General features: G+C 35.9%; 1 protein-coding gene across 2 annotated transcripts in view; it reads left to right on the plus strand.

Moving 5' to 3' along the window:
* slc38a3b (solute carrier family 38 member 3b) overlaps positions 1-22,512 on the plus strand; it is a 25,181-nt gene extending 2,669 nt beyond the window's left edge. Inside the window, exons 3-18 of one of the 2 annotated variants that reach the window (XM_077197838.1) lie at positions 5,006-5,159; positions 6,013-6,033; positions 6,137-6,218; positions 6,378-6,493; positions 8,480-8,553; positions 8,883-8,975; positions 9,717-9,798; positions 12,844-12,926; positions 13,386-13,444; positions 14,582-14,755; positions 15,856-15,935; positions 16,028-16,128; positions 16,669-16,793; positions 17,906-18,050; positions 18,836-18,939; positions 19,967-22,512. In XM_077197838.1, coding sequence (XP_077053953.1) covers positions 5,056-5,159; positions 6,013-6,033; positions 6,137-6,218; positions 6,378-6,493; positions 8,480-8,553; positions 8,883-8,975; positions 9,717-9,798; positions 12,844-12,926; positions 13,386-13,444; positions 14,582-14,755; positions 15,856-15,935; positions 16,028-16,128; positions 16,669-16,793; positions 17,906-18,050; positions 18,836-18,939; positions 19,967-20,071 — 1,548 coding nt within the window. In that variant the 5' untranslated portion in view covers positions 5,006-5,055 and the 3' untranslated portion in view covers positions 20,072-22,512. The remainder of the gene's footprint in view (positions 1-5,005; positions 5,160-6,012; positions 6,034-6,136; positions 6,219-6,377; positions 6,494-8,479; positions 8,554-8,882; positions 8,976-9,716; positions 9,799-12,843; positions 12,927-13,385; positions 13,445-14,581; positions 14,756-15,855; positions 15,936-16,027; positions 16,129-16,668; positions 16,794-17,905; positions 18,051-18,835; positions 18,940-19,966) is intronic. The other variant, XM_077197839.1, reaches the window with a different exon arrangement.
* Positions 22,513-23,390: the final 878 nt, after the last annotated feature.

Raw genomic sequence — 23,390 nt, forward strand, 5'->3', positions numbered from 1 at the left:
TACATTTTATGAATTCATACAGAATCGCCTCCTTACAATTTAAAAAAAATATATATTTATCCTTGTTTTTGTTGTTGTTGTTGTTATTCTCATGACTTCAGCACTTTGATACGCATTGTGGTTTTTGCTCTAAAAAAAGTTGACTTGAGTTAAAGTAGTACATTTTCTCATGAGATTGATTTGGTTGGATATATTTATTAGGAATTGATTGGATTGTGAAAAGTGGGTGTTATGTACCAGAATCCAGACAGGTGGAGTTCTTGATAGATGGATAGAAACAAACAAACATAATACAGACAGAGTAAGTACGTCACTGATCTTTATCGGTAAAATAAACCTCAGTTGGCAGTCTGGTAAAAAGCAATCATTGCACAGGGCAGGTCCTTTTAACCTCAAAGAGGTTGAATCAATCCCGACAAAAGTGTGCCAAAACATGGTACAAGCGTGGTATTCTATGAAGTACCTTGGAGCTAATATCGTATTGCATGAACATGGTATCATTAAGTCAAGTCAAGTCACCTTTATTTCTATAGCGCTTTATACAATACAGATTGTATCAAAGCAGTTACAGTGATAACAGGAAAATGATTCATTGATGAAAACATAAGAAAATAGTGTCGTTGTTCAGCGGAAGTCAGTTCAGTGTTGATTCAGTTCCATTGTAAAAATCATTTATTATTAAATTAGTTAATATTTTCATCTATGAGCAGTTCTGCAGAAAAACAGTGATGTCATCGTCCAGCTCAGTTGTCATTCAATAGTGTCAGTGCAGTCAAATCAGTAAAACTTTTGAATATTAAAAAGCAAGCCAGAGGCGACAGTATCATAGTAGCACCACCACATTATTTATTTTTATGGTGTACAGTTACCAAGTGCTTGGTGTGGTTAACATCAGGGCTAGCAGGACTTTGTTTGAACCCCAGTGTTGAGCCTCTGGGGCATTCATGTAAAACGGTGGGCACGGGGCCTTTTGGCACTCAAATCGACACTTGGTGAACCTCGGGCACGCTCATAAAGAGAAGAATGATTGTAGATGTGCTACACCGATACACTTTGGCTTACACCGAAGCCATTTGCTTTAGCTTGCTTTATAAAATAGTTTTAAAAAAGCAAAGTCTGGTTTGTAGTAGTGAATTTAAAACCACACTATTGTGCTATGTGATTGTGAAATGTTCATCTTTGAATGTTGTATTACTTTAGTTAGGACCAATTTAAAGGTACAGAGTACAGACACCCTCATCTATTAATCTGAAGCTCACGACAGGAGGCATTTAATCTCAGGGTGTCGATTAGATGTGATTCACTGTTTGTGAAACAGTTCAACCTGCCTCATTAAAAGCTCCCTTGAGAAAGCATGAGTTTAATTGACAGTATCCACGTTCAAATAGTTTCTTATACTCATCATCACCACGAATCAAATCACATTCAATAGCTTTCTGCAGATGTTGACAGCCACACTTGCTACCCAACCATGCACAACCTGTTAAGCATTTTAAGTGTTTAAAGCCTGTTAACTGCCTCCTGCACAACACACACACACACACACACACACACACACACACACACACACACACACACACACACACACACACACACACACACACACACACACACACACACACACACACACACACACTCACACACACACCCTACAAAATTACTTTTTTAATCACACGTTTGATTCTTAAAAGTGTTCAGTAATTTCAATAGGTTTGTGAGAGCTCTCTTTGCTTTCAGAAGATAAATGTACATGCCATTTTAAGATGCAAATAATTATTTTTTATTTTGCTGGTCAATAAAAGTGTGTGGTGTTATTTATAATTTAATATATTTTAATATTTGATGTAATACTTAATTTGATAAAAAAATCATATAAAATATTTAAAATGTGTGTGCATATATATGTGTGTTTGTATTTTACATTTATAAAACAATTTCTTTTATAAAAAAGTTTATAACATTATATAATTATATAATATATATAATTATATAAATTTAAAATGTCAAATTTAAAAAGTATTATATATATATATATATATATATATATATATATATATATATATATATATATATATATATATATATATATATATATATATATATGTGTGTATGTTTGTATATATATGAAAAATAATGTAAGCAACATTTGTATTCATTGTTCTATAAAAATGTAAGAAAAATCCTTTGGGAAATATCATGATGCTGGGACCATGTTCAACCCCAAAATGATTCCAGATGAGTCATATGTGCTCTACTTTTCAAAAGGGAACATCTAAACATGGTCTGTTTTGCATGTAAAGTGCCAGACCTTCCACTTCAGGAGCTGAGCCTGCCAGCCAATCAGAGCAGAGGTTGTGTTCGCTCTACTACTGACATCAAGTTTTTCATGTGACAAACTGGCCAGGGCAGACTTATACCTTGTAAACAGAGATCCAGACCCATAACATCTGCTCTTGTTGTGTGGGGAAAAAGCATTTGACTAAGAATGAATAAAGGATAATAAAGTCAGTTTGTAATTGGCGACTGTTGACTCGTTTAGCATGAGCTGTTTAAAAAAATTTTTTTGTAGATTTTGTCTATAGTTAATCTTGTCCTGTTTCTTGACTCTAGTTTGAAGTGCTGGTCAGTGTAACGTCTGTATTATTGTGAATGTAAAGCCCTTTTGATAAGGCAGCACATTGTTGAATGTACATCAAGGACAGTGCATTGTGTGAAACAGCTGCGAGGGATGAAAAAAATGACAAAAGCGTGATAGGTCTTAATACTGCGCTTTACACCTGAGTTATCGTATTTTGTTCAACCTTAAAAAGTAGTTAGTTTTTGGATATTAACCCCATAATTACCTTTTATCCACTTTGTTACTGTGTATTACTAATTATAATGATGTGCTTTTACATGCACTTGATGTGCCCCTCTACTGACCAAAAAGTTCAGATCCGACATATTTAATAACCTTGAGCTCAATCTTTGTGCGTCAAATATTGCATTAAGCAGTGTTAAGGCTGACAAAAATTTATATCGCAGGCAGCCTCCATACCTCGAAATTCAAGCTCCTGTTAGAATTTGGACCCCAAAGAAGAGCTGCTGTTTGCAATGCCTGATCAAAAGCTTGTCACGTTATCATGTTGAGCCTGTTCCTGTAAGTACAGTGCTAACTGAACAATACAGTGAGGATAAAATGTAAGGGATAATGTACATTCAGCTGGTCATTATCGCACGATGAACCCTGGCAGGGTGATGGGGTTTATTTGGAGGGGGTGGTTTTCAATAATGAATTGTCCGAAGGTACATTATCCTACTTTGTCTGGGTATTTAGGAATGCTAAAGTAATTGGAAACCTTATGTCTACTTTTGAAAAAAGTCTCTTATGTTCACCAAAGCTGCATTTTTTTATCATAAATGCAGTAAAAACAGTAATATTGTCAAATATTATTACGATTTCAAATAACTGATTTCTGTTTTAAAAATGTAATTTATTCCTGGAATGCAAAGCTGAATTTTCAGCATCATTACTCCAGAATTCAGTGTCACCTGATCCTTCAGAAATCATTCTTATTATTTTCTTTACTGTCTTTACTGTCACTTTTAATCAATTTAAAGTGTCCTTGCAGAATAAAAGTATTAATTTCTTTGAAAAAATCGATTGACCCCAAACTTTTAAACGATAGTATAATTTAAACAATATCAGTTGAACTATTTTGATGTTTAAGATCACATATATCAACATGGTGAGATTTCTAGTCAGGCACAGAATATTTCGAAAGTTACCATGGCACTCATGACACAACATGTTGCTAGTAGTTTTAATGTTAATAGTCCTGGAATCCAATCTCATGTCTGCATCAGTCTCATTTGGAAATGGACTAGACTCAAGACTTTCCTCAATTATCAGACTGTAAATGAACACACTCATACAGTTCTTCTTTCCCTCGCAGACAGTTGTTATTGCGAACAGTGTGTGTGTTAAATTTATCGTGACAGCTGGGCGTCTCAATGTCCCTACTATTCAGTGGACTGAAATGCTCGAACATAAAATAAACAGTGACGTGGTAAATGTTATTGAGCCTCCATTTTTCCAGGGAACGTGAAGACACTGTTCGCTGAAGAGAGAGAACATCTGCCGGTCTAAAATTACACCCTGGTGCACTGCGTCTCATTTTTGTTGTTGAAAACTGACGAATTAATAGCATGCATAGATGGAAATTAGGTCTCTAGGGAAACTGGTGAAAGGCCAGTCACTAAATCGCTGAATAATCCTGGTGATTTCTTTAGGTGGCCGCACTGCTTTAACTGAACAGCCAAGTGGTAGTGATGTAATCGATCAGGCTGATTTGAGTGATTTTGTGTATTACTGACAGGTGTTACACAATGCAATAATGTTGTGAAGAAGAATCATAATAAGTAGAAATTCAATTTTCCATCAGACTTCATTAACATGTACACCAATACCATGTTTTTATGCCTATGTACTTTGAAGTACAATGCTAATATCTTGGCACATGACTATTTGAATTATGTAGTATCATCATGGTGTACCACAGTATTTCCATCTGGCCCCATTACGCTTTTAGTATATAGTATAGTATAAACAGATTGGGACATATGCAGTATTATTTTAGTATTATTTATATACTATAATAGTATTTTTTAATACTAATGCATTAATGTATTTATTAATGATATTTTTTTCCATTAGCTTTTAGTTTTATATTTATTTGATTTGATTTTATTAGCTTTATTTCATATTTGTTTAAGTTTTAGTTTTAGTTCTTCACCTTAACCTGATTTATTTCATTTAATTTCCAAGGCAACATTTCTATTTTTCATGTAACTTTCTCAAATAATATTTACATTTTATTTTCATTTCAGTTAGTGAAAACGATTTTTAATAAGTTGTTTAGTTAACAGTAACAACCCTGGACCTTATGAGACAGATTTTTATGCATAAAGTTAATATTCATATAATTGCATTTTTAATGGTTGTCCAAATCTTTATCCTTTTCAGCAACTTGGACAACTCACACATAGAACTGTGGGATATCGACTGCTTCCATCATGGAACCTGCCAGATCAGATATGAGTATCCTACCCAATGGGAAAGGTCACGACCTCGGAGAGGAAATGTGCATTCCGATGAAGACTATGATGGAGGAAGAACAGTAAGCACTTCTGCATCACTCCAATCGTTCAGTTTTATCAAAGACTTTAGATATACAAAGATGGTGTATTACTTTGAATGGAAGAAAGTGCAATGCGCAATATGGCGGAATAAGTCCCGCCTTCTAAAAAAAGAGCCAATCGCTGATTGGTAAAGCCTTTGCCTCACTGCAGCTGCAGTTAGAAGCTCCGGTTGCAACTGACACATGTGCTGGTCCAGCCTGAAAAATGCCGTTTTTGTCATGATTTGAGCGTTTAGAAGTAACATTTATAAGACAGTTGTTGTCAGATTGCATTGGTGATTTCAAATATGAAATTTAATCCTAAAATATGATAAACAGCTTTGGAGAATTTGATGCTTCCCCATTCAAAGAGATAGGAGCTGCACATTTCCATGACTGAAATAGCTGCCCGAGAGGCGTTTCAAAGATGGTCGCCGAGTGAAATGACTTGCCTTATGGGGACTTTGACTTTATGTACAAACGACTTTATGTGTATTTTTATTGTCTTGCGGCAGTAAGATAAGTTTATTGCATGTGACAGGAAGTGCTTTCTCATGTACCACCTGCATGGAGAACCAGGCCACTTTAAATTGTGGTTCTCAACTGGTTTTGCTTTCCCTGCTTTCTCAATCAGAACAGACTTGCAACATACCTGACTTATTTCATGTTTATTGTGTACTTCTGTACTGAGGTCAATGCAAACTTTATTTGTAGCTTACATTTGTATATTTCTCAATGCACGTTTACCTTCTGGCATGGTGTGTTGACTTGTGGGCTTGTCTAAGTGCATGTTTACCCTCTTTTTTACTCCTGCTCGATGATGGACCCTCTCACACTCTCTATCAACCCTCAGAAATGGTACCCATCACGGCAGGTATGTCAATAACAGAAAACAGATGAGGTTACTAGACGAAGAGGAAGATAGTTGATGATCAAGATCATTGTCAATTAAATGTCCACTGTCTTCCATCCAACAGATTTGATGATCCTGAGAGCACACTCGCTGAGAACATTGAGTTCCTGCCCAACGGTGATGGCAAGAAGCCACGTTTTACTGATGTAAGTATGTGCAACATTTGCCGTGAACTTCCAAGTAACCAATAGCATATCACGAATAGCTCGTAGAAACTAAGCGGTGTGTTGATTTTAGTCTATGTAGCAGTACTGCTGGTTTTTTTGTCTGTTTTAGTTGCTTATCAATCTTATTTCCTCTCTCAGTTTGAGGGGAAGACCTCTTTTGGCATGTCAGTCTTCAATTTGGGCAATGCCATTATGGGCAGTGGGATTTTGGGATTGGCCTACGCTATGGCCAATACTGGCATACTGCTTTTCTTGTAAGTGAAATACCTTCATTACTCTCTTGATGACAAATTGGCTGTAAAAGTAATCCATTGTTCTATGTTTGTTCTTATGTGAAGCATCACGAAATCATCTCATAGTCATCCAAATGAACCTGTCACTTCCAGCCCTCAATGAATCTCAATGCATTTTAACGTCATCTAAATGTCAAGCATTTGGCATCCCATTGGCTGTCTAATTGCCATGGTAATTAAAGTATAGGTTTTACATCTATTATTTTTCCTGACGTGCTCTTGAATAATTGAGTGTTTGGAGGCTGTTAATGTTCATGAACATGGGTGCACCAGACAGGATATTCTATGGAAAAGATCCACACACTGATTGCATTCTGTTAAAGCACATGCAGAACTCAGTTTGGCCTTTTTTTTTTTTTAAAAACCTCAGTCCTTATTTCAAGAGTTTTAAAGTACTTAAAATTGAAAATGATGAACAACTCAACTCAAGCCAGTCAAATATTTTAGATGGTTAAATTAAGTTTAGATATAATTATATTTTTTATAATTAATGCTAAACATACTGGCTTCTACCATACCTACTATAGCTATAGCACAACTGAATAATGCTATAAGTTGACTAGCAGTAGTTACTAAATAGAGTATTTTTCCAAAGAGTAGAGGAGGAAAGCTAACACAAGCATTTGTGCGACCACCCTTTTAATGTGTATGTCCCACCTTCTTAAAATTTTCCACTCATTAGCTCCACCCCTTTCGCCTATCCACGGCCCCAGAAAGGCCATGACCTGGGCTGGCCACGCCTCCTCTGTTCTCCAGACACATCCTTCTTTTTAGGATCCCCCTGCCCCCATCCAAATATAGTTGTTATATTTGGTTTCCTCTCACAGCCTGTCTTGGTTTGACTGGGGGAGGAGAGCGGCAGACGTCTGAGGCGTCCTCTGCTCCAGTCAGGTTACAGGGAATTTAATACTACTGATCAAATGACCTGACAGGCCAAGACTGCTTCCTCCAAAGATAGTCTTATTTCCAGACATATAACAATAAATTAACCTTATGAATGGGAAATAAATGCATCACAACAGAAATGGTCGATGCAAATTCACATAATTCTATTGTAGATGTGTCGATTGCAGAGCACAGGTACTGAGATTACTTCCTCTGGTCAATGCATGCTGAATTGTTAGGCAGCTGTTGTCACAAGTCCATGAGAACATCCATCTCGTTTGAATACAGTCGTTCCAGAGCTCATCCCTTGGCCATTGTTAATTACTTGCCATTTATCAGGTACTTGTCATCCAAATGGACTTGCAGTAATTCAAGGACAGTCTGCCTCCTGCGGTGAAGCATTGTGAAAGTATCCTGAAAGTACTATAATCGCTTTGCAAGAGAATTCCACTATTGTGTAGCTAAAGCTTCTATCAGTTATGTCTTTCTGAAAGTTGGCTTTCCATGACATAAGCTAAAAGAAAAGAGCTGGATGAATCAGTAAAATTGGTTAGTAGTGTTTGATCATGGGGTCTCATGGAACAGTTTACCAGACTTACGTTTTTGGTTCCAACACAAATACTGGCGCTTTACCAAGATTCATTCAGCAGTAATTCTTACTCAACAACATTAATGCATCTGAAAAAAGTATAAACTACTGTGCACTTTAGAAAGAATGTATGCAATGCACCTAGAACTCCAGCTATAGACTTTATATTATATTTGAGTGGTTTTAATAGTTTTTAATCCTAGTATCTGTGCTGGACTCCTAATCACATGCTGCTCCACAGGGATTGTCCCTGTAATGTGTGTACTGAAGGTCATTTCAGATTAAAGGTCAGCTAAATGTAAGTTTGGTAGGTAGAAAGTAGCACATTAATCTCCAGTAGAGGAACTTTCTCACTACCTCTCGCAAGATTACTTTGGTAAACTTCTAGAAAAGCCATCTATTAAGTCTAGCATGTGCAGAATGCAGATGTTGCACAGATTTGAAGTGATGCGATGATTGTATTTTGTCTTCAGGTTTCTCCTCACGGCTGTAGCTGGTCTGTCCTGCTATTCTATTCACCTCCTGCTGAAGTCTTCTGGTATTGTTGGTAAGAAGAACTAAGTATATTTTTCTTGATCTGGTTGTTGTATTGTCAGTTCGTAATTTGGTGGACAGATGCCTAAAAGTTAACACAGTCACGGAATAACAATCTGCATTTCTTGTAATGCAGTTGTTGGCATTTTCATTGTGTTGTGATGTAATTTCCTTTCTGAAAACACAATTCAGCTTCCATTTTAGGGCTTACTGAGTTTCCATGTTAACTCGGCGGTCAACGCAGGCAAAGATAATCATAACATGAGATAGGGTTTTGTGGAAACTTGGCTCTGCTGGTGAGATTTTTCCCTCTCTTCATGTTTTACTGACTTCCATTTCCAGGAATCAGATCATACGAACAGCTGGGATTCAGGGCCTTCGGAATGACAGGGAAGATGGCGGCCGGAATTGCCATCACTCTTCAAAACATTGGAGGTAAAGAAAACCTGATGTTAATGAGACATTCATACTTGCCCATTATAATTTTTATAGATTTGATAGATTTTTTTTTAATCCTTTATTCATCTCTATATTTTCCTGTCTGGTTTTGCCAGTTAATTTCCACCCATGTACTTTTGCAAAATGACAAACTTGCTTTATGCTGATATTTAACGCTGTGTTTCCGTGTTATTTAATCCCAAAAAAATTATTAATGCTGCCTATTCTTCAGGTTTCTTTGGACTTAACTGTGACTTTTCATATTTAATTTGCGTAAGAAGTCCTAAATTGAATTTTAAATATATATACATATATATATATATATATATATATATATATATATATATATATATATATATATATATATATTTTTTTTTTTTTTCAAATTTAGATTAATAGTAGAATTAATTCTAGATTAAAAGTATATTTTCCCCTAAGAATTACATAACAATCACATTAATTACACTGACTCAGATTAATATTATGCATAAAATACACACAAAATTAGTAATGGATATAAAAGTAATATAAATAGATAACGATAGCAAGATAAGTTATATATATTGCAAAGTTAACTTTTTTTCAAAAGTTAAAAAGCAAGATTTAATAGTTCAAAAAAGAGTTCAAACCCTGTTCCAGCAGGGTGCAACAAGCAAAATGAGCATAAAATCTTGATGAAGGTAAGTTTCTTTTGATTGTGTTTCTTCTAATTTACAATTTTTTTTATATTTCCTATAGCCATGTCCAGTTACTTATACATCGTCAAGTCAGAGTTCCCACTGGTCCTGCAGGCGTTTTTGAGAACAGATACCAGTTCAGGGTAAGTACTTCAGAGTGTCATTGTAGAATGCTGAAATGAAATGAGAAAATCTCGACCTTCCCTCAACCTGCAATTTTACCAGTTAAATGTGAATGAATTGATAGTTCTTCACTGACTCTGTTACTCCAGCCACTGGTATTGACGTGTACTGCCATTATCAGCTGACAATGTCACAGTCCGTTGAGGTCAAAGTCCTGCACTAGGGCAAACACTGAGAAATCGCAACCTGTCATCAAGGGGAGGTGTGGTGGCTGCTGTTAACTATGATTGGTCAGTTAAATAAGAGAAGAGAGGCTGATTGGCTAATGCTGTCTCTTTCCCACCACACCTTCTTTAAACAAGCATACTGTAATGGCAACTGCTTAACGTGCTGCTTAACAACTCGTTTCTCGAATCTGAAAACAAGTGCTTGGTTATAACTTTATTCAGCTGCTTGTGTTCTCAGGTTAAATCCTAGTTTAGCATCTGTTTTATCAAGTTTAATTATTGTGTTGAAAACAGACACATCATAGTGTTTCTAAGAAGCTCAAAAATGCATTTTGAGTTTATAGTAAGAAGAGTTGTCATCTTCATTACTAGGCCCTGTGAGTGTCGTTGTTTAAATTCTATGCACAACAAAGCCATATTTTATTTTCTAATCCCCTGAAAATGGTTAATTAGCAAGAAGTTTAAACATCAAAATCTTCTGTCTTATTTAATGTGTATTTCAAAATGACTGTTTGAAGGCATCCAATTAACAGAGTGAAAGTGTAGATGGGCAAGGTGATTTATTTATATGACCAGTGTAAATCTCACACAGGCTTTGGTTCCTGAGGCTTTTCAGTTCTGTATACTGAACACATCAGCAGTGTTAGAAACTCAGCAAAGATGGAGGCGTGTGCTTCACTGTTAACATTATGCATTGACTGAGAGCTTTTGTATAATTTCAGGACCAGGTGCAGCATGAAGTGACACTACTATATGTGCGCACACACACACACACACACACACACACACACACACACACACACACACACACACACACACACACACACACACACACACACACACACACACACACACACACACACACACACACACACACACACACACACACACACACACAATATAATATTTTATGTAAATGCATGACTATATATATATAAATTTATATTAAAATTGTGTGGATATGCATTTCCTTTACCAGTATGTTGGAAAGTACACTTCTGTACTGCAAATCTGTGTTGATATATATTGATATTTTGGTTCTTGCATGTTGCTATGCAAAGCCGACATGTAAATTAATTCGTTTTACATCTGCACATTCCGAAAAGCAGCCACTTCTACTGCAGAGGAATCTTTATGCCCCTAACTATAGCACATCTTGACTTATATAATGTGTTTATAATGTTTCATTCCCACGTATAGTTGTCTACACACAGTGTTTGAATACTAGGAAACAGTCTGGAAATAGAGCAGTCTCAAACAAGGCCTGGACTTTACATACTGCGCAACACCTTGTGACTCCGTGTGTGTGTCCTCGTGTTCACAGTGTGGCGGTTACTTGAGTCCAGGAGCGGGAACTGTGCCATGTTCCAGTCAGCTTTCAACTATTTAGATGGTCTGTGTCGCTAGCGGCTTCAGCAAACACAACATATCTTCTCATAAATCACACGAATTGCAGACTCGGTCTGAAATCGGATGGAGTTAGACAGGTCGATTCTGGAATAGTGTAGATATTTCCTACAGCCGCACAAGTGAAGTTGCTCAAGTTGGTTTGTCAGACAGGCAGAGCAGCAGAAAAGGAGACCAGAGGAAGGACTTGCTTTAAATAGGCACAGAAAGTTAAGAATAAATGTAGTTGCATTTTGTACTATTGCTGGTTTGTTTAGTTACTTGTGCATGCTTTATTTACAGCTCCCACTAAACCAGAGAGCATAATAATCTCTCATTTCACCAGCAACAAATAGCATTGAAAACATATCACATCCCTTAAAGGTGCACTCATTTTATTTTATTTTATTTTTTTTAATTTTTTTGGTGTTGACAGTTTGGACAATTTTTTTCCCATGTTTTTAAAAAGAGTCTTTCATGCTCACCAAAGGTGCATTTATTTAACCAAAAAATACAGAAATATTATTATCATTTAAAATAACTGATTTACGATTAAATATATGTTAAAATGTAATTTATTCCTGTGACCAAAGCTGAATTTTCAGCATTATTGATCCAGTGTCACATGATCCTTCAGAAATCATTCTAATATGCTGATTTGCTGCTAAAGAAACATTTGGTTTTGGGTTTAACAGTTGTACTGTTCAACATTTTTGTGAAAAACGTTATGCATTTATTATTTAATAGAAAGTTTAAAAAACAGCATTTATTTAAAATAGAAATCCCTTATAACATCATAACATCTTTACTGTCACTTTTGATCAATGTAACGCATTTCTGCTTAATAAAATTATTTCTTTCAAAAACTTTTCAAAGTATCAGATCCCATTTTTCTTATTGTAACTTTTATAATGAGCAAATAAATGCACATTTCAATTATTAATAAAAGAGGATATTGTTTCTGTATTTTAAAATTGCCACATAGAGTGATGATTGCAAGTTATGACCAGACAAAGAGTCACAGTTTCACTGTTATCTTTCATGTAACAGTGAAATCAGTGATGCACTGTTACACTTCTGGAGAAAATTTAGGCCTGGTCTCACAGACAGGGTTTAAGTAGCTTTTATAAACGTGCCTTATACTGCAGAGACAAAAGTAATGAGACCAAACAATGGTATTGACATATTTTAAGATATGTAGTGCAAGTTGCTTTCAGTTAAAACAGCTCAAACATGCATTTTATTCTGGTACTATCTTAAGCCTTGTCTGCGAAACCGGGGGTTACAAACACCAATAAAGGTGACAAAAGTATTTACAGTATTATGACAAATCTTCCTGTTTTACAGGAATTTGGCCTCACCACATAAAATAACCTGAATTGATTTGACTGAAAATGAAGTTGTTGCATTAGAATTGGACGTTTTTTGAACTCTCTGTCTCTGTTTCTGTAGGGATTGGTATCTCAATGGCAACTACTTGGTGGTGCTCGTGTCATTCTCTGTCATCCTGCCTTTGGCTCTAATGAAACAGCTGGGTGAGTCCATCATTTCTACTTCAATCTATTTCATCTCTCTCTTCACCTCATGAAAGTGGGTTTCATCAGCCGACCGCGTGTACCTTTGACCCAGTTGAACGGACTGTTCATATTACAGAGCACAGGTTCAAGCACTTTAAAAGCACATTCTGTTCTCATATGAAGCAATAAGTTACACCAATAAATAATCAAAGTAACGGCAAATGGGTTTTTCTGAGAGCAAAAGTGTTTTAACCGTGCACAGTTGTTTTAGTAATTGAATCAAGTTGACCGTGTTAGTATTTCTGTCTGGTAAGCTCTGTCAGCAGAGATTTGCTTCTGAGATGAGCGATAACTCACTGCGCTTTTCTTAGCACATGCATTTATAGTTGCAGGCTTGAATGCATGTAAAGCAGCATGTCGATAAACAATAGCACTGTGACGGCATATTGACGCGCTTCGCTATATTTATATTTTCAGGTTACCTTGGTTATTCCAGTGGGTTTTCACTAAGCTGCATGGTCTTCTTCCTTAGTGCAGTAAGTATTTGCTATCATTGTTATCATCGTCATCATCAGATATTACAAAATTCACCCTGTCTTATTCATCAATGCATGTTATTCCAAAGAAAAAAAGGTATCGTGACATTCATAAATCAATTATTTGGTACAAAAATATAAAAAGAGTTATACAAAATCTCACTACCATCCTGCTCCTGTATCTTATACTTACAAACATATTTCAGAGCGTGTTGATTCACAGATTCACATAACAGTTCGCCCACACACTTTTCCCAGAGGTATTTTAGAGGAAGGAATATTATATCATATGTACAAAGCAATGGTGATTAATGAAATACTGACTCAGACTGACTTTAGAAGAAGATGACTGAGGCTTTTAATTGGTTGGAATTGGTTACATTCTCTCGGGATAAATGTGTTCTGTAATTTTTCACAAGTATAATGTTTGTCAAGGGGTGTCTGAATATTAATGTTTTCTGTTTTTATTATTTGACCTACGGTTAGGGATCATTATTTTCAACCCATTGTGGCTTTATTTGTCTATATGTGTTTGGAAATTTTTGCCAACAAAGACATATAGCTGTTAGTGATGGGCCTGAGTATTAAGAAATGACACAACTGTCAATCATGTAACACAATAATTGCATGGCTTTTTTCAACTTCAAAACATTGATCACAATATCGAAACTCCTTTTTTTAATTTTATTTTATTGTCATTTTTGTAGTCTGTTTGATTTGACGCAAATAGAGTAATACACACTGGTCATACTCAGGTTCTCGGATGAATTATAAGTTGAGTACTTGCCTACACAAAATAGCCAAAATGCCCATGTGTATTTTCCATTTTCACTTCTATAACCTCAGAGAAGGAGAGCAGGATCTAATGGCAGATAAACTTTAAGAATAATAATGCTTACAATAAAAGAACACAAAAAACCTGAACTGACAATACAGACCAGAGAATGAACACTAGAAACTCAAGGGCTAAAATGCACACAGGGGTAAATTGGATAACAAGACACACTTGGGAAGACCATCTCGAGGGACCAATCATAAAAAGAACTACAAAACTAACAGAGGAAACAGACTTTAAAAGTCCAAACAAATCAGAGAACATGTGACAACTTCATCCTCTGTCCCTTTCTTTATTTTTAGGTAATCTATAAGAAGTTCCAGATCCTGTGCCCGTTCGAGGAGTTCTCAGCCAATAGCACGCTGGCTCACGCACATTCAAACGTAACCGTTAACCACGCCCACAGCTACCATAACGGACATGTGATGGAGGATGACTCCCACTGCAGCCCGCAGATGTTCACTGTGAACTCACAGGTATTGTATAGTTCAATGTCACACGGAAAGAAAAGCAAATTTTTGTTTGTGCCTTTACATTCAGGCTCATAATTGAATAATTGACAGACTGAGACGGCCTTTGCGATTCAGAGGCCCGTTTTTAAAGAAAACCAGCAGGTGGCAGAAAATCATTGGCTTCTGATTTTGCGTCATATCATTTCAGCCCATAAAAATGCAAGCCCTTAAAATACAATGCATTAAAATGCACGCACGGTTAATGCAATGCATATTTTTTTCAATTAGTGCAACTCAACAGGCTTTTTTGTTTCCAAAATAGTTTAGTAATAGTAATTTTCTTCCATACTTTGTCCGAAATCGCATACTGAATTTGAATTTACTTCGCGGCTGTTAAAAAAGTATGTTCTATATAGTATGAATATGGGCAGTATGAATGAAATCCAGACATACTACATCTGCCATGTTGTTGCGGGCACGTGACCTACAGGTACCAGTTGCGTTCATAAATCCTCTCCCGCGGCCTCCATAGAATACACACTTCAGAATCTCTGTGGAAGTAGTAGGTCGTCCAGGGACTTTTTACCTTCTGTTTTTTGAATACTATGTTTTCGGACAAACTACTCTTTTGGTGTACTGTTTTTAACATTCTAAATAGTTGGGAAGTATTCGATTTCAGACACAGAGACTGTGTTTATGAGTGAGTCATTGAATCATTCATTAGACCAATTTGTTCAAAAAACACATTAATTCGGTAATGAAACGTGACAGTGTGTCTCTGTAGACTTGCAATTGCTCTACTGTGGATTTGTTTGGAACAATTTTTTTTGCGAAATAGAGCAAAAAAGCTATATTGTCAGTGTAAAATGTCCTTCAACTAATATTCACTTCTTGTCTATTGAACTGTAGTAAAATATCAATATCACATTTGCAATCATGGAAATATTCTTGCTTGTGTCGTATTGCTTAACTACATCCTGTTACAAATATTTTTCATTTTTCACCCCATATCATTTTTCACCCCATATCTTGAATTTTGGGGGCATTTCTATTCATTTTCATGAGGAATGGGTGGAACATAACAAAGGTGTTTCAGAATGCACTAAAACAACACTGTTCAACAGACTGCATACACCATCCCCATTCTGGCCTTTGCTTTCGTCTGCCACCCTGAGGTCCTACCCATCTACACTGAGCTTCGCAAGTAAGTCGACTGCATTAAAGCAGCACTTGTTACTGTATTCTGTGTTTTGTGCAAATAGATTGAAAATGAATCTCATACTTTTCTCCCTGCAGCCCAACTCAGAAGAAGATGCAGCACGTTTCCAACATTTCCATCCTGATCATGTACACTATGTACTTCCTAGCTGCTCTCTTTGGGTACCTAACATTTTACAGTAAGTTTAACACTTTTACATTTGTCCATTACTTGTGCTTTGCTTACCTGGCAGTTCTTGTATTTGGTCCATGTTTGCACTGAATTTTATGAATGCATATTGTTTTGCATGTTAAATTAAAAACAGTCAGGTTTTTGTTAGGCAGTGCAACACATAGATCATTATCGGATTTGCATAGTTCCCTAATGAGTCAGACCCTAAAACGACAAAAAAAATAAATGGTATCAAAAATCAGTTTGCTCCATATTGCTGGTTTTGAATGCAAGAACATATCCTGTTTGTTTGCAGATTTCACTTTTTTTATAATATATTTTACCAGATTTTATCATATGATTATGCCCACTTTCTTTAATCGTTTTCCCTGTTTTTGTATAAGAGCCTTGGAAGCTTGTTTTTAAGGTGCTGTGTAAAATAAACATGATTATTATCTCAATGTTTGAACATTCAGATGAGATTGCTCTGAAATATTCGAATCAGAATGTACCACTCAGCATGTAAAACCTGCAAACTTAGTTGACAAATTCCTTTATTTTTCCGCAGCTAACGTTGAGCCCGAGCTTCTGCACACCTACAGCAGGATCGACCCCTACGACACTCTCATCCTCTGTGTGCGTTTGGCTGTGCTCACCGCCGTCACCCTGACCGTGCCCATCGTTCTGTTCCCAGTGAGTCTCACATGTTCATATCTTATATAGAGATTGTGCTATACTGTTTTTACCACAATATATCCAAAGTGTGAAAAGCAAAAACCCTAGCCTGCTATATAAACTGTAATGCAGATGGGCACTTCTTTGATTATAACAAGAGCAAAGTTAATTTTGACCCTTTGCGATGTGCCACTAATACCCATACAACCATGAACTTCATTCATTTCAGTGCATTTCATTCACTTGATTATCAAAATCAATACTACAAGGTTATGGATTCTTGTAGCTCAAACAGTAGAGCATGGCGCTAGCAACGCCAAGGTCATGGGTTCAATTCCCAGGGAAAGCAAGTACTGATAAAATGTAAATGTCTATTGCTCTGGATAAAAGCTTCTGCCAAATGCATAAAATGTAATACAAGGGGCCAGGGGTCAGGGCCGACTAGGGGGCATCAGCACACTTCCATGGCTGCTGTAAAAGGCTTTAAAATTATTTAAAATGAGACAAAATAAATTTTAAGAGAAAGCAGCTAAAAATCAAGATATAAACAGACATCATATTTCATAATTTAACTTAATTAATTTTTATTTAAGAATTTTGAAAAGTCATGCAAATTAATTCAATCTTGAAAAGTAATGGAAATGACTAGTTATTCCAGTTATGTCAAGCTCTAAAATATTTGATCAGGTAAAAATTGCTGAGAAACCACTATTTGTGAAAAAAACTCTTGTAATCTTTCAAATCACCTGTAATCACAAATGGCTCGAAACTACTGGAATTATGGAATTCAATTAATTGAATTTGAATTATATATAATTATTAGATTTATTTTAATATATTGCCACACCTAGTTTCTGTAAATAAAGGTAGTCAAAATCATTGAGAACCACTGACATAATATGTGGACCATTTTGGGTTGAATAATACAGCAAAAACAACTATATTGTGACATATACCGTTATTGTTATATAAAATGACTCATGCTGCCCACTCTAAAGAGGCATATTGGAAAGAGTAGAGAGATTCAGCTTGCTGTACAGAATTGAGGTGTACAGGTGATCAAATGTTGCTTAAAGTCATTTCAGTCATTAAAAATGAAATAAAAATGATCTGCTACTTCTTCTCAAAAGGTACGGAGAGCCATTCAAGAGATGGTGTTTCCTAATAAGACCTTCAACTGGATCCGACACGTCGCCATAGCCGTCATTCTCCTGACTCTCATCAACATGCTGGTCATCTTTGCCCCAAACATCCTGGGCATCTTTGGGATCATTGGTGAGTCCTTCAATCCTCGCTGGCTCAAGAGCCCAAAATCCAGACCGGTCAAAAGTGCTCTCTGAGAACCTGGAAATAGAGGGAACACAAACATGTGTCTGAAATGCCAAAGCAGAGACTCACTTGTTTGTCTTGCTTTCTCATTATGATTAAGGGACACTGACACTGGCGGGCCGCTGTCTCTGGCCTTGAGTACAGCTTCAAATGTCTCCGTTGCTTGTTGAACAGATAATGTTTTGCTGTTAAATCAATATTTTTTTGTGTTTATCTCATATTACTGGAAAGAAGGCGAGCGTCAAGGTTCCATTTAATCATAATGAAGAGGAAAACAAAACAGATCAATGATATGAAACTCTTTTTTGTCCAGGTTTTTAAACTAAAATTCATGTGGCATTTTTAAAAGTCTAAAAATGTTTGATGATGCAAAATAATCTAAAATACTTGAAAAAACATTGTTTAGGCATGATCTTTTATTATTGTCTAATAATTTTTTACGTCCTTTGAAAATGTTACACTATAAGGTAAATGTGAGTAATTTTAATGATTTTTCCTTTCAGATATTCTTTGATATTAACTAGCGAGTCTTCCTGTGATGCTCATAAAATGACTCAAATGATGTTTGTCCAACATAGAGTACTTATTTAACTTTTGTATTCTCATTTTCATCAGCAAAGAGAACGTCGCTGGAATTGTAATTGTCATCATGTTTAATTGTCATCAGTGTCAGATTTAATTGGATTCAGCTGATTAGCTAATCTACATATTCCCTCTTCTTCCTTCTCCAGGTGCAACATCCGCTCCATGCCTTATCTTCATCTTTCCTGCTGTCTTCTACATCCGTATTGTTCCGAAGGATAAGGAGCCAATGCGTTCTACCCAAAAAATCTTTGTAAGTTATGCTTGTATGATTATTGGCTACCCAGCAGGTGAGGGGAAAACATTTCGAAAACTGTTAATGCATCGCCAGGTGTTTGCATTACACTTATCCAAGGTTTATGCCACTTTATACCAGTTAGACCATAGCTATCCATCCAAAAAGCTGCGAAGCTTTCCAAAGCTGCGAAGCTTTCCATCCAAAGCTGCGAATTTAACTTGTGTGCGAAATTGGAATATTGCCTACAACATTTGCGAATAAGCACCGTTTCCATCCCATGCGTTCAAGAGAACAAAATCATCACTTCATGGGAAATAACAATAATGGAAGTTGCTGCAATCGGAGAAGCCAAAATTATTTGTGCCTTAGATCGCGCAGATGAAACGCAACAAACGCTGTCATGTTATTTTGCATTCAGATGCCTGGTGTTTGTGGACGCAATTGTGTGAGATACTTCTGGGAGGTCATTATACCAAATCATTGTGATGACAGACTTTGGCTCAGGCATTACCAACATTTGAGGTGCTGTGCGATGAGATTGGCCGTTGGTTAGTCCAGTCATCCAATCACATCCTCTGTTGAGGCAAAATCATGTGCGTTTTTTGTTGTTACACATCAAGGGATTTATTCGGTAAATGTGTTTCCATCATAGAGCATGAACTTATTCCATAATCAGCCGCAATTGAGCACATGCGTTTTTTTTTAAGTGCATTTTTAGAATTTATGCGCATCTTGCCATTTCCATCCAGTGTGTTTTTATGCGATATCCCAAAAAATTCCATACAAATAGGTGGATGAAAACACAGCTCCTGATACGGCCCAGTTGAGTTGTTTTCTTCGGCTCTATGTCACATTACATAGCATTTATCTATCTCCTTCTGGAAATAGGAGATAATACAGATGTTGTAATACGTTTTTGGAATATTTCTAAAATACTCTTTCTTAACTTGTTCAACTGATTCATTTCAAATCAGTTTACAAGGTCAGTTTATTAAATGCATTTGATTTGGTTAATGACTGAATGTTTTTCTCCTTTTCTCAGGCTGCCTGTTTCGCTGGACTTGGCGTGTTGTTTATGATAATGAGCTTGAGCTTCATCATCATTGATTGGACATCAGGCAGCAGCAGTGCTCTGGGTGGCCACTAGGAGATAAACTCTGATGAATGTGTGTTTGTACATGGCTTTGTATGTATGAGAGTGCGTGGCGTACGTATAGTTAGTGACGTAACATACTGGAAGATGATCTGATTTCTTTTTATCTGTATTTTTCTGCCTGTTATGATGCAGAGAATACACCGTCCCACTGTTAGGAAGGGAAAGGTGTGGGGGACCCAAAACAACATCCCATTTTCCACAGCCTTCAGACAATGGGGGAAAATGGCTTTACTTTTAAACACTTTTGATAAATTCAGACTGATGTTATATATGTTTTAAAACCTGTAAAGGTCAAACATGTTGACCATTTCAATTATTTATTCAAGGTTTAGTACATCCTCACTTCGGAATATGAAATATGCTGTTATGGCTCAAATTGCTTGTCATCATTTTTATTGACCCTCACGCACTGTTTCATCAATCCTTATCCCTTATACTTGACACGACTGTACTGTAGAAATATAATCGCACCCTTCTAGAAGTGACAGCAAATGCATTGTACAATAGTGACCTATATATCAGATTTTTACACATGTAATCTGTGTATTACTTAGCCCATAGAACAAGGAGATTGTAGAAGTTTTGAAGCCAGCTAGTTTTAGTAAAGATGGGTCGGTAGATGGTTTACTCCCCAGCGGGCTTTGGACAATCAACGAGTCACATAACCACCTATTTCAGATACTGCACGTTTCAGTGTGCCAAAGCAAAGGATTTCCATAATCCCAACCTATCATAAAGTATATTTTCTGTTTCCCTAAAGTATGCACAGTAGCCGTAGAATACAAGGCTTGTCTTGATCACATGGAGATTTGAACAGTGAGAAATGTATTTATTTAAATGTATCGAATATATTTTGCAGTTCACTGGATGAGTATTAGTGTGTTCTAGTGTTGACGTGTACGATAACCGTGTCCTTTATCGTTTTTGTGTGTATTGCGTTTAAGATCTTAATGGCACACTTGAGGCCATTTACGCAAACGCTAACGCAGGACTTCATATACATACACAAAACTATATTTTACTTGAAACAGACGTAATCTCCCCTGTATTAGAATCCAAACGATCATATTAAGTATTTCACTGCAGTGAAGTTTAAGTGATTTAGTTTGGAAGCTGCTTTGGTAGAAATATCTCACATGAAAAGGTTTGTAAATGTTTTATTTTTTCACATCTCTGTTTAACTTGTTTTACAGTTCATTTTCTTGTAATCCGAGTATTTATGGACCCTGCTTTCGGTATTAGCAGTAGATGATGAACCAGCTGAAATGTAGAAACCGCATTTTTGTTAGTTTGAAGGAAACCGTATGATTATTCTGTGTTTGATATCTCTCGCTCTTACTCTGTGGTTCATGCGAAGCTTTCAAAACTGTAATGTGTTCAGATTCTGCCAAAACACTGTGCTGTGCAGACTAGCTCTGGTGTACAGTAAGTTGTGCTAATATGATGTGCCGACTGATGACTAGCTTTGTTGGTATGGCAGATATTGGTAAACCATGAGCAAACATGAGATATTCTGCAACAGATGTGTGTCTTTAATATCACCACATTAATGACAGAAATAATTAGATGAGAAACAGACTTCATATGAATTGACAAGCAATTGACGCTGACATGGTGGTTCAGTTTGCACTGTCAACAAAAAACAAACTGAACTTTATGCTGGAGATTGAAGTACAATTCTAGTGGTCCCCAGTTGTAACTAACATGGCAATGATGTTTGTTATGCAACTCTTGCTTTATTTTCCTTAATCTGATCATTTTATTCTTTTTTGTACGTACTTTTTAAAGTTTTATAAATCTTAATAGCCTAAAGAAAAAGTGCCTCCGATTACAACCAGCTACCTTAAATACCTTTTAGATACTACCTACTTTTTTATTTTGCCACTGATCACCATATAGGTGCTGGTTAAATACTTTTTTATCCTGGTGAATGAATTTTATTGTTATATTTTATTAATAATAAGATTTGTAATTTTATTATTATACTTAACTCTATTTGAAATACTCTTTTAGTTAAGTTATAGCTTTGCTTGGCATATTATATTTGCTTCAACCAAAGTAGCATTAGATTTAAGATAAATTCAAGGGTGAATATTGTGATTCATACGGTATGTAATGCAAAAATTATAATGACTGAAATTCTGTAAATGTTATTTTGTCTCAGTGCTCTCCAGTTTATATACAATTTCTTCAAACAAATATTGCAAATATTTGTTCTATTTAATCTGGTACAGATCATCTGGAAAACACAAACCACAGTTTGTTTTTCAAAGCATACTACACTTATTTAATCGATACAGTTGGCTTCCTACGATAGATTGTTTAGTTCATTCGTATATATTGTATATAAACCGCTTTTGTGATGCATATATAGCTTGTATAGTGTAAATAGCAGAACCAATTGACAATAAAAAAAGCTGTTTTTAAACCTGTATGTGAGTTTTGTATTTACTACCCTGCCAAAAATAACATTATGACTTTCTTATGGGTCAACATCAAAACCAGATAATACATTTACTTGACTAATTAAGGCTTCCAAGCTTGTACTGTGATTCGTTTTTCTAACACTTGAGGGCGATGTTTGCAGATCCAAATGACAAATGTCAGATATAAAAACCTCAACTTGCATTAAGTGCACTTTACATGTATCCTATTATTCTTACTATTTATCTGCATAACATGGTGCGCTTATTGGTGAATATTTTAATAATTTTCTCCGTGGCACATACATGCTTTCAATTCACGATGTCTAATTCGCGAACGAGTCGTTCTTCTGAGTCGGTTCTTTTTGAATGTTTCATTCGAACTGATTCACACAATGCTTGTTTATCCAGTCTTTGGAGTGAACCGTGAGGTGAGTGACAAGTTTGAGACATACATTTAACCTCAGTTAAATGTAGGCTATTTTACTGAATAAAATGCCACTGAATTGATTCAAGTTTATTTGCCATTTCCTTACATCCTTACAGAGGTAGTGAAAATATAATAGGTTTAAATATAAAAATAGCCGATCTATATATTTACATTTTAGTAAAGCTTCTTTATTACACGTAGTGCAGTTGTAAACAAAGTGGCAAATCAAGGACTATGCTAATTATAGTACCCAGGTTACTTGTTATATTTATTTGTGTAATGAAAGTAATAGTTTTTTTTAATTGCGAAAAGAGTATTAGATATGATAATGTTATTAATCTTATTAAATTATATATTTTTGCAAACCAACAGTTAAGACTGAATTGATGCATTGAAAAGATTTGTCTTTTCAGTGAAATGTTTCTTATCATGTATTAATAATTATTATTAGTAATAA

The sequence above is a fragment of the Siphateles boraxobius genome, unplaced genomic scaffold (genome assembly GCF_051911475.1).
Source record: "Siphateles boraxobius isolate OS27281-9 unplaced genomic scaffold, OSU_SipBor_1 41, whole genome shotgun sequence".
Taxonomy (NCBI): Eukaryota; Metazoa; Chordata; class Actinopteri; order Cypriniformes; family Leuciscidae; genus Siphateles; species Siphateles boraxobius.